General features: G+C 42.5%; 1 protein-coding gene across 6 annotated transcripts in view; it reads right to left on the reverse strand.

Moving 5' to 3' along the window:
* Positions 1 to 12,084, reverse strand: part of DIP2A (disco interacting protein 2 homolog A) — a 93,188-nt gene that overhangs the window by 14,275 nt on the left and 66,829 nt on the right. For 3 of the 6 annotated variants that reach the window (XM_042021131.1, XM_042021128.1, XM_042021132.1), the window contains 14 exons: positions 11,012 to 11,213; positions 10,777 to 10,886; positions 10,557 to 10,637; positions 9,398 to 9,521; positions 9,017 to 9,138; positions 8,589 to 8,700; positions 8,260 to 8,369; positions 8,020 to 8,150; positions 7,317 to 7,485; positions 5,933 to 6,103; positions 3,842 to 3,871; positions 3,361 to 3,422; positions 1,468 to 1,525; positions 694 to 768 (listed from right to left, as the gene is read on the reverse strand). In XM_042021131.1, coding sequence (XP_041877065.1) covers positions 694 to 768; positions 1,468 to 1,525; positions 3,361 to 3,422; positions 3,842 to 3,871; positions 5,933 to 6,103; positions 7,317 to 7,485; positions 8,020 to 8,150; positions 8,260 to 8,369; positions 8,589 to 8,700; positions 9,017 to 9,138; positions 9,398 to 9,521; positions 10,557 to 10,637; positions 10,777 to 10,886; positions 11,012 to 11,213 — 1,557 coding nt within the window. Of the gene's footprint in view, positions 1 to 693; positions 769 to 1,467; positions 1,526 to 3,360; positions 3,423 to 3,841; positions 3,872 to 5,932; positions 6,104 to 7,316; positions 7,486 to 8,019; positions 8,151 to 8,259; positions 8,370 to 8,588; positions 8,701 to 9,016; positions 9,139 to 9,397; positions 9,522 to 10,556; positions 10,638 to 10,776; positions 10,887 to 11,011; positions 11,214 to 11,357; positions 11,439 to 12,084 lie in introns of those variants that run through there. The other 3 variants (XM_042021129.1, XM_042021130.1, XR_006014880.1) reach the window with 3 other exon arrangements.

The raw sequence follows: 12,084 nt of genomic DNA on the forward strand, positions 1-12,084 counted from the left end.
CTCTTGCTCTTACTTCCACTCTCGCTCTTACACTCTCTCTCTCTCTCACCCACTTACTCTCTTGTTTTCTTGGGCCTGCTCAGAGCTGAGTCTGGCAGCTCTGAGCAGTGCCCCTACACCCACGCCCTTTGCAATAAACCCCATGTGTCCCAAGACCTGCCTATAGAGATCTCTCGTCACTGTCCGTCTCCATCCGTCTCACCCAGCACCTACACTCCAAAATGCCAGTTTTATTGAAATCATTAACTTCTGACCAGAGAAAAGGAGTTTTGTATACATGTAATTGGGGGATGGTAAAGGCCATAAAAAAATGAACCAGGCATTTCGCTTACTGGGAAGGAGCACCTGCTAACCTATTAGCTGGGCATCTTATTACACAACAAAAGATGCCTATAAAACAAAGGTTAAACCAAGCAGCAAATTACCTTTTGCCGCTGCCCAGTGATGGGAGTACATCCCTACCTGTTCAAGCTGCCAGGCAGACACAGTCTAGTGCCCTGGTCTCACCTGGTGCTGTGAAGCCACATGTGCAGGAATGCAAACAGTGCCAGCCCTCTGAGGGGTTCATTCACGTGCCACACCAGGGTGATCCTGGCCGTCCCACTCAGGGGAAGAAAGGCATTTATCTAAGAGGAGGTATCAATGTATCACATCACTACTGATAAACACAGTACAAGGGTACCAAACCTTTACCTCTCCTAAATGTGAGTCTCCCAGAGGTCCCTTGGTTTCTGTGTGTGCTATGATGACCTTTACTCCTGGAAGAATCTTGAATAAGAAGCAAATAGAAGTTAAGAAAATGAATTAATCAAAAGAAAAATCAAACAGAAGGCAACAGTCTGTGCTTCCCTTACTACTCCTTTCTGCACCACAGATACCAACCATCTCTACCACTATTATTTAACCTGTTAAATAATTTTAACTCTGAGCAGCCGTTTTGCAGCTTCAGCATTGGTTTCACACCTAGAAAATGACTTCAGAAAGCCTCAGATTTGTTTCAGTGGTAGCAACTTATCCTATTGCTTCATGTCATGCACCTATCTTCACTTTAGCTACTCAATCATAACATGCTCTCCTGGACACATTCTGATTAGCCAAGCTTGTCCCACATGTTCTTTACTGAGATCCAGGTGATGCAGCTCCCTGCCGAGGTGAGTGCCATGAGGATATAATGAGTGTCATAATGCCTTTAAACTGAAAGAGGAGGTTTAGATTAGATGTCAGGAAGAAATTCTCCCCTGTGAGGGTGCTGAGGCCCTGGCACAGGGTGCCCAGAGAAGCTGTGGTTACCTCACCCCTGGAAGTGTCCAAGGCCAGGTTGGATAGAGCTTGGAGCAACCTGGTTTAGTGGAAGGCGTCCCCACCCATGGCAGACAGGGACTGGAATGAGATGAGCTTTAAAGTCCTTTCCAACCCAAACCACTCTGTGATTCTGTGAGGAGGAAGAATCACACTCAAGTCTCTCACCTTCCCAGACTCCATAAGTGGCAGACTGTGTGGAGAACCTCTCTCCACCAAACGCACCCTGAGAAAATAAGAGGATACATTTGTACAAGGCTTTAAGAACTGTTGGAGGTTAAGATTTTTTTTTTCCTCTCAGGGAATTTTCTCCCATCTGTTGCCTAAGAGATGATAATGACTGGTACTTAAGAGAGACAAAAGATATAGCCATGGAGGAGGGGGAGGGGTGCAGCTGGCTGCACTCTCCTAGCTGAGGGGCTTTCTCTTGGGAAGGGCAGAGATACCTTGAGATTTTGGCTGGGGGGTCAGGGGCTGGGCTCAGCTTCTCTCTCTCACTCGCTCTTGGATCGGAGGGGACCAATCTGTGGTTACTGTGGGAAGAATTTGCTGCCACCGTGGAGTTCCGCCTTTTACTGCTTCTACTGTGAGTGAGGCTTTGCTCGTAAGAGCAGCTGTTGAACTGGGACCTTAGTAACACTCTACCTCAATGGAAAAGGACCCTCACCATCTACTTGGGTGCCCAGGGGAAAACCCGTGACCCTGAGCCGCGAGCCCCTCTGAGTGAGTCTCTCCTAGCTGCTTGTGGGAGCCCAGCTGCCGCTGCCCAGCCCTGCTGTCTTCTGCTGCTACTTCAGGTTTTTCACTACACTTCACCCCGATACCCCGTGTCTGCCCAAACCCCGCAGTTCCTGCTAAGGCTGTGGAGTTTCTGCTACATTTTGTTTGCCACCCCGGGGTGTGTCCGCCTCTGCCGTTCCAGCTGCTGCTCCAAGGTTCCCGCTACAGCCCATTCTGCCATCCTGAGGGGCATCGAGATCGGCTGCCCCTGTGGGTTTGTAAAGGGAGCCCCTTTTCCATCCCTCCTGCCGGCTCGCCCGCCATCACCCACATGATGAGAGAGGCGCTCGTGCCACAGCGCCCCCTGCAGGCACGGGGGAACCATTGCACCCCCTCCCGCCCGGCCGGGAGCCACCAGCGCCCCCACTGGCTGTGACCAGAACTGCACCCAAGGGGAAGGTGCCTGACAGCTGAGAGAGGCTGGCACTGGGTTTGTGGGTTTGTTTGCTGTCGCTGCCGTTGTGGTTGTTTGTCTGCCTTGTTATACATACATACATACAAGTAAAGAACTGTTATTCCTTTTCCCATATCTTTGCCTGGAAGCCCCTTAATTTCAATGTTACAATTTGGAGAGAAGGGGGTCATTGTCTCCATTCCAAGGGAGGTTCCTGCCTTCCTTGGCAGGCACCTGTCTTTCAAACCAAGACAAGAACTTAAACAGAAGTGTTCTAGTATATGCACTGCTACCCCAACCTTAGCTGCACTGACTGAGCTGCAATGAATCACCCAGTTACTCTCAGTTATTCACAACTTAAGTTTCTAGCTGTCTTCTAACTTCCCTGTTAGCATTCCCACAGACCATGTTTCTTTCAAGAATCTGTAACTCTGCTCTCTGGAAAGATGAGTAACTTTTTCCAAAAAAGCCTGAAGGTTGCAGTCCCACCAGGATTTTAAATTCACCTTCTTTTCCGGATTCTCCTGGACCTCTGCTTGTCACACTGAGTCATGGCAGAGCATCAGTAGGAATTACAAACAGTAAAGAGCAAGGAGCCTAACTGGAATTAAGTGACACAGTGCAGCCCAGGGAAGGCTAAGGGAACAGAGTTGTTTTGGTTTGAAGGGGAAAAAAAAAAAAAAAAAAGACTAAGGGAGACTCTGTACTATTTCCACTACCTAAAGGATTGTGAGAGAGCAGATTTCTTGGAATTGCACAGCACAGGGATACAACACGGCAGGGAGTCAGTTGACTGCTGCCAAGGATATTTCAGCAAACCAGTGCACTGAGGCTGAAGTTTCTTCTCCACGGCCATTGAAGAGTTAATGCTTTAACACAGACTGTACCTGTCATGTCGAAGTGCTCTCATATCTACATAGACTGTTGTTGGATCTGGTCCTGCTGTTCCCTAAGAATAAGGAAGAAGAAACAAATTCAACAGAAGCCACAACATCCTGCTTTCATTCTCACAGCCACATAAATTCACAAATTTCTCTCCCTTTTTTACTGACACTTATAAAGCACTTCCCTAATGTACAAGAAATAAAGTAGCCCCCCTTTCAACAGTGACTACTGCAGAGCCTTTCGTTTTTTATGGAATCAGCCAATGAATGCACAAGTGAAGTATGTGGGACAGGTAAGTCTAAGTTTTGGAAAATTTTTAAATTTAAAATCCAGCTTTTATGATTTTATTTGAGTAAGCACCTGCTCTAAAACCCACACAGCCAGTGCAAAAGGATGTAAGCATAAACCTATGTGGGCCTAGTTCCTAACACTGCAGAACCAGATGGACTTTAGGACGTGACAAGCACACATGCATCACTATACCTGTTCAGCCAGCTTGCCCAGCCTGTTTGGCTGACAGCAGGACCACAAACAGAAGTAACAGAGGCCATCAAAGTGTGGGAAACAGAGAGAAAGGGGAAAAAAAGAAAATACAAACAAAGAGGCACTAGAAACATAAGATACACACAGTAAGACAGAAAACAAAACTTACACTGTTTTAGAATGAAAAGAAAATTTCCATTTCAGATTATTTGAGAGCTTGGCACTTTTAGGTGGTTCTTTGGGAAACATGCAAGTCACAGATAATGAACAAAAGAGGGCCAAGGCAACTCATACATTGCTTTATAATAAATCCCTTCTCCCGCTGTAAGACTATTTGCAGCTTCAGAACACCTTCTCAGTGAACCAGTTCAGCAGGGTTGGAAGACAGGTATTTATCTGCCTGCTAATTTGCATAAAAAATTTAGTCATTCATTTACATTCATTTAAATCCAATTTATTAAAAAATGTCTAATACAGTATTACTTTGGAAGAAAACCCTTTCCACTAAAAACGGGTTCAAGAATGGAAAACAGAGATGAAAAAGGCATAAAATTAAGGGGAAGCTTAACCGCCCATCAGTCCTGTATTCCTCACAGGGTTTTTTTGGAGTCCTTTTCATGCTGCCATTCAGTATTCTGCAGAAAAACTGTTTCTCCCCCTTTATCCCAAACTGGCTTTTGAAATTTTTATTCACACAGGCAATTTGGAAAGCTATTCTTTCACACCTGGCAGCTGAAATGTTTTATTCAATGAATTCAGAATCTTAATTTACAGTCATCTTGATTTCATGTGTATTCTTCCTGTTTTTCTACCTATTGATTCATAAAATCACTCTGACCTTATTTCATTATAACCATTTAGCTTGGTCTTGTTAAAAATCCTTTCTCCTTTAAATGTGAAAGAAATTAGAGAAACTAAGGAAACATTTGTGAATGGCAACATATTTAGGTAACTCATGTTCCAGAATATCTCTCTCGTAGGAAACCCAGAACACTCTAATATATTCTGAGAGCTAAAAAGGCTTTTCTTCATCTAGTGGGCACCAGGAAGAAGAAAAAAGGAAAACCGAAAGTTTTGCAGAAGTACAGCAGCAATTTTCATAGAATCCTATTTTATTAAGTGTAATTTATACAAAAAAAAAGGACATGAAATTTACAATTACACATACTTAATCCATGTGCCCCCTAAGATATTCCCCACATACAAAGCTACATACTGCCTCATCTGAAACCTGAGTACTTTATTTATTCACTCAAGCATCCTCCAAACCCCAGGGTGCTTTCCCATCTTCTAGTCCACACTTACTTAACACCTGATTTTTCAGGTAAGTTTTGGAATATATATATATTTATATATTTTTTTAATCTCCTGACTGGAAAAGAAATATCTCATTAAGCAAAGTTAGACTTCATCTGGTTAAATTACACATAAAATATTATTATCAGCTGAATACTAGACTGTCAGAAGGTGTTCTGACCCACAGCATGTCATTATCTCCAGACTGTAAAGCAGGGCTGAGGACTTTATGGGCATATCCTCCCTCTCAAAGCTTCCAATTTTATACTTATAAGTAAAAAAAAAGTCCAGCTCTCACACAAGGTGAGACAAAAATATTTGCATGTTGCTAATACTCATCTGAGATCTTTAAAAGTCAAAAAAACCTGCCAACTGTGTTCATTTTCCTGGGTCTTATTTGCAGAATTCTGTCTTCCATTTAATTCCACATTATACAAAACAAGACAAAATCTGAATCACACAAAAGCTGAAACAGCACTGCTTGTAACATGCAATATTTATGAATCGGAAGTTGTTTATTTAATGCTGCTCCTGCATAGAAGGAAGGAAACAAGTTTCTTAGTACTGACCCTCTGGATTGGAAAAGCAAATCAATTGGTCAATTAGTACAGAAAAGTGAAATTATCATAATCAACATCATATTAAACATCTTATTCAAAAGCTTATTTAACTTGGTGATGAAGCAAGCAAGCAATGGATATCTAGTTCATTAGAAAAAGAAATCCATTCAGCTGAACATGATTTTCTACCAAGTTCCCAGAGGTTCTGTGTAAGGAACAAGCAGTTTAATCTCACCTGTAAGCAAATTGCTACGTTGACCCTGCACCCAAAGGTAGTGCTCACTGCACGAGCAGAGAGGCCCAGGTCTTTGAATAACTTGGAAAAGGACTGGGTGAGGGTGATCCTCGGTCTCTCCTCTGCCACCACCATGCAGGTGCGCACGCAGGACAGGTTAACCCCCTTCATCTGAGAGGGGAGAACAACATTGTAACTTCAAAGACAGCATTTCTAGAAATAAACCATTTTATTTGTGCAACAGAAGGGCTTTAAAGGCACTAGAGTAAGACATGAACTGGTTTAACACTACAGACATCGTGTAGCTGCAACACAGGGACTCAGCATTTTGAGCTGAAAAACCCTTGAAATATCATTTTGGCACAGGGCTGGACTTGCCAGAGACCTGCTGGCACCCAGCACTGCACAGTTTAGGTGTTCCAGACATCATCAGCTCCTCTCAATGTGAATGTGAACCTGGAGCAACTGGCTGTGGGCCAGGATTGCCTTTGGTGAGGCCCAGGGGAACAGAGGGACAGGTTTTTTTTGTCTCTATTGAGCGCACACAATACAGCCACCTTTGTGAAGGAGCTGCCACATTCCCAATGGAAGTCCTGAGCAGCCGAGTTACTACTGCTGTGGGAATGCTCCTTCCTCTTCAAGGAAATTCAATCTGAGTTAAGAGATTTTCCTCAAAAATAAATAGATGTATCAGGGTGCAACTGCTGTTGTTAGGAATCAAAGAATCATATAGCATAACTTTGAGTGGGAAGGAAAGGATTTTAAAGCTCATCTTATTCCAATCCCTCTGCATGGGCAGGGATACCTTCCTCTAGATCAGGCTGCTCCAAGCCCCATCCAACTTGGCCTGGAACCTTTCCAGGACTGGGGAAGATTATACCCATCTTAGAACTCAGCACTTCTGGTATTAAGTGATATCTGAAAGTAAGTCAGACTTGCTGAGTTTTGGGGCGCTTTTTCTTTTGGCTGTTTTGGGTGAGGTTTTTTGTGTTTGGTGGGCCTTCGGTGTTTTTCCTTCTGTTGGTGTGTGTTTTGTCTGGGATTTTTTTTTTTTTTTGTTTGGTGTTGGGTTTTTTTTCTTGTCTCAGACACAAACAAATTGATAGGCTTGCTATGTATTTTGCCCAAAACCTCAAAAATATCCAGCAGCACTGAGGTTGTACAAATAATTAAAACTGAAAATGGAAGACTTCATTTTTTTCCCTCCACCAGAAACACGGAAGCTGAATCTTCCGGCAGTCTCAACACTCCCCAAAACTCAAGACATAATGGAAGGCTATCACAGAAACACTTAAAAACTCATCTTCTCCAAGCCAAAATGAAGTATTTTTAGAAAGATACATGTATGTTTATGTCAGTATGCGGAAAAATGAAGCCCACTCACCCGGAGAACATCAGTCTGTGTCCCAAGGCCTTTGGTGCACATCTCCATCACGGAGTATGAGCAGAAGGTGACACGCACTTTGTACTGGCTGACAGCAGACAGCCACAGAGACACGTTGCTCTCCAGCTCCAGAGGAGGGACCAGGATGGACTGGTGACCTGAATATATACTGGGGAGAGGAAGCAACAGGAACATGAAAATTCAATTAAGTAATGCATATGGCATGTTTTAAAAGGCAAAAAAATTTGCAGCTTTGTGAGATATGCCGCATGAGAGTAGTTATCTGGTTGAATCAAGTCATGACTTACCAGTTTTAAGAAACATTTAACTGCTTCCTTTAGCAGTATTTCTTATTGCATACCAATCTTGCACTGAACACCTTAAAGGTTTTGTCAAAACATATGGTTAATCTCAAAAGACTTTAAAAAGATTTACCTAATCAATGTGAAACAGACAGTGAAGTCCCTCAGACCCTTCTTTTTTTCTTCCTTGAATTTGGTATCCAATTAATACCACTTACAAACCTGAAGTTACTCAAGTAACTAACTGACTTAAATGGATTTTCTTAGCACAAAAGGTGTTTTCTGATCTACTGATAAAAAGGTTAATTTGGGTTTCTTTGACAGTTTCACCCATGTCCATTCCCTGGGGTTCTGGGGAAGGCTGGGCACATGTGAGGAGACCCAGAGCTCCAGAGTCATACCTGCACAAGCACCACAGTGCAAAGCCTAAGCCACAGTAGGGGTCCAGGCAGATGGCAATCTGTCGGGATGGGTACAGCTCACACTGGAGCTTTATTGAGCGACATAAGGCACTTGTAGCTGCGTGTGACATCTGCAAGAGGAAAACAGGAGCTTTCAGGGACCTTCTTCTAGAAAAAGGGTTTTACATATTTCTTTATAAACATAAAGAAATAAAATATGATTATCTCTTGTTACTCTACCTTTACTCCTGCTAATATACCAGTAGTAGACACACTGAAGTCCAAGTATGCCAACATATCTGGAGACGTAGGTCTGAAAACACTAGCCAGCTTCTTTTTAGGCATATCATCTATTTAAAATATGTAAGTAGAGAAGGGTACCATATTATTTTGGGAAACAAGCACAGGACAAAAAAAAAAATGTATCTTTACAGCATTATCATCAGATCCTTCTTATAGTTTCTGGACAGCTATTTTAATGCAATGCACAATACATCCCCTCAATCAGGCAGTTGTGTAGCAAAATAAATGTATCACTCTTCAAACTATTTCCATTTTGGCTACTGTACCTGTATCCAAAATAGTGGGCCATGTTTTAATATCTACAGCTGCTGCAGCCTCCTTGGACCTGAGCAGTTTCATTATAGCTTGGGTGGTCAGTATACATGCAGACTTACTGACCTGCAAAAGGAACAGCATTAAAACCATTGATAAAACCAGGGAATGCATGCCCAAAGTCATGTCATATGCATCCAGATGAGATAACCAGTAAGATGAAGAGATGAAGAAAATCATTGGAAACAAATCAAAATAAATCATGACAAGAAAAGACCATTTTAAATGGGTTTCTGAAGAAGTCATTATTGACTCAGCCACAGGACACTGAATATTTATTTTCTAGCTTATTTTACACTGACTGTGGCAAAGCAATTCAGCAGGCTGCATCAACCATTCCACACTCCCCAGAATCATGAGGAGAGGAATGTCTCATACCTACCTCTACAATCATTTTGACAGTGGGCAGAGTGGTAGCAAGGTTCTGCGGATGAGGTGGGCGGACAGTGATGGGAACACAGCCAGCGTACAAACAGCCGTAGAAAGTTGCTATCAAGTCTACTCCTGGAAAGGATATTTGTGAAATTAAAGCCATTTTTATCAGAACAATAGGCCAAACTCTTTCATCAAAATCAAAATACACAATGTTATTAAGATGCAAAGATTTGTCACAAGTGTCTCTTCAAATCAACAGACTGCTCCACAACCAGCATAAAATGTTTTGCATTTAAGAGTTAGCAAAAATTATTCCAATCCAATTAATGGACAGAACTTCTTTTCTTGTCCTCTGTGATTGTGGGTTTTGCTGTCTGTGTTGCTTTACCTGGAGGGTAAACCAGGGCCACATGGTCACCAACATTCAGCCGTCCTTTCTCCATCAGCGCAACTGCCACCCTCTCTGCCCTCCTGTGCAGCTGGATGCATGAGGCAGTGCTGGCTACAGTACCCTGCAGAGGAGACAAGTGACAGCAGAAACCTTTATAGGAACAGCAGCATCTTAGTGACTTGGATATTGACACAAGAAGGTGTAAACCAAAAGGGTTCCTCCTGGAGACACGTGAACACACCAACATGTAGCACTGTAGCACATTAGTCCTAGCTATTTAAGACAGGTGTTCACCAACAGGTAATTTCTTTGTGTCCAAGTTTTGTGTTTCCTTTTGCAGAGTCTCCCTATCAAGGGTAAAACTTGCCTGAACAACCCAGGAAAGGGCTGCTTCATACTAGAAAACTTCCCTCAAAATCTTATTCACTCTGAGAGAATAAACCATTTTAACAATAACAGTGTTGAAACAATTTTTTTTGCTAAAGCGCAGTATCAAAAGGAAAGTTAGAAAGTTTGAACTATGTCCTAAACTCTTTTGCCTCTCTGAATGAGACCTACAAATCCGTCACTTCCCAAAGACTGCTGCTGGACTTTGTGGAAGACTCCTGTCTGCAGCACAGCACAGAACAAGGCAGATCCAATTTGTTCCTGGGCTGTTACTGTCACTCTATGTGCCATCCTTCTTGAGGGCAGAGCCTAGTCCAGGGCAAGGCATCAGTGTCCCCTGCAGGGTGTGACAGTGCTCCTGGAAAATCTGACTCCAAAGCTGTCCCAGGATTCTCTACTTAGGCTCTAGATCTTCTAATCAGGAAATCCTCCATTTCTGACTTACAGACACCCTTGTTCTCAGGAATGAAGACAGAATCATGGTTTCCATTAATATGACAGAAGCTGTGTTCCAGCAGGAAATGCAATTACTGCAATGTTTTAAGCTAGGCAGAATGCATACTGAAATTCCAGATGTGGAATAAAAGATATGTCATAAAATTCCAGAAGTGGAAAAACGTATGCTGCTTACCACCTAGCAATTTTTGTCTGCTTCATTAAAATAATCTGCAGCATTTCAGGAAAAGACTTATAGAAGGCATTTTCTTAGAATCTAAATAATCCTTTGTTTTGATCTCAATCTCCAAGTGTGTCCTAAAGTGCATCTCACCTTGGAATTCAACAAAAGGAAGAGTGGATGATCTGGAGTTGTCTGAGCTCGCCACTGAAGAACATCTGCTAAATACAGGAACTGAAACGGAAGAAAAAAATGCTGCTCAGCTTAACTCAAAGTACCTTGGGTTTACTTTCAGCAGAATATCATACCTGGTCTTCTTTCATTCTGAATAAGCTAATTCAAATATTTAATAATACCAGGACCCCAATGTCACCTTTCTCGCCTGGTCATTGTCCTCCAACTGGCTAACATCTCTCCCCGAGGCTTGTGCAATCCTCTTGCCAGCTATGAGGTTTCCTACAATCATCGACGCAGGACCAACATCTGCATTTTGAAAAGAACAGTGCAAAATGAGGAAAAACAACCTAAGGAACAAGCAACAGCTCAGCCTGCAGGTGCCCTATAAGACACAGGTCTGCCAGAACTAGCACATATTCTGGTTTCCTCACCTGGCTGTTTCTGTCGAGGCTTGGGCAGGTTGGTAACACAGGTGTGGGGACACATCAAGACGTTACAAGGATGCAGAGCACCCTCCAAAAAGCGCTGCTTCGTTTCTGAAATATGAATTCCTCCGAGTGGAGCCTTTGGCAAAGTGTTGGCTGGCACCAAGGCAAGGCAGTACACACCTACTTGGTGAATGCTATCAATTGCCTTCACAGAAATGAAAAAAAAAATACAGTCCACATTATCAACTGGGATGTAGCTAGAGAAAGAATTTGAATTCAAGTCATTTATAACATTAAAATTTTTACTTGCACCACAATTTGCAAATAAAGGGTCCAATTCTGCACTCACTGAACTCATAGAAGCTGTGCCATGACTTCAATGGGAGCAGGAGCAGACCCAGGACTGTGCCCTCTATCAAGGGGATGCCACCTGCACATCAGGGATTAGGAGAGTCTCTTAAAAGTGGGCAAAAAGTGCAGAGATTTTCAAAAGCCAAGTTATATCACAGCAAATTTAGCATGTATGGCAGAATCACAAAAGCGCAGTAGAACATAAAACTCACAAAATTTAGGAGGGAAGCATCTTTGCTGCCTAAATCTAAAGTGTCTCTTTTAGCTATGACACTTCTAAAAAGAGAAACAAAAATATTTTCTCCCAATACCAGATATTCTCTCCAAGAAGATAAGAAAGCTGAAATTAGACAGAAACCATTATTACCCAACTGCCTTACTCATAAGAGCAAACTTCCCTTAAGTTGCTCTCTGGATCCTTCCCTTCAGTTGTCCCCTTACCAGAGTCTTCCATAATTGATCTCTCCATTTTCACTTCCTTAGAACTGATTAATTCTAAAAACTGCAAATGAATATCTACCACAGTTTCCCTTCCTCCTGTCCTGCACCCCCAAGGAAATAAAGTAAAAAAATTAAGGGAAAAAGTTTTTAATACTTCTTGTTGCAGATCTAGAATAAGGTTGATAGTGATAAAAAACTTTCAGGGGCTGTTCTGATACTTGGCAGTATACTCTTGAATATTTTCAGAGGTAACTATCATTATGAAATCAGAACAGACATGTAGC

The sequence above is a fragment of the Corvus kubaryi genome, unplaced genomic scaffold (genome assembly GCF_017639235.1).
Source record: "Corvus kubaryi isolate FWS band 111438036 unplaced genomic scaffold, C.kubaryi_AGA036_p1.0 37126, whole genome shotgun sequence".
In the NCBI taxonomy this organism is placed as follows: Eukaryota; Metazoa; Chordata; class Aves; order Passeriformes; family Corvidae; genus Corvus; species Corvus kubaryi.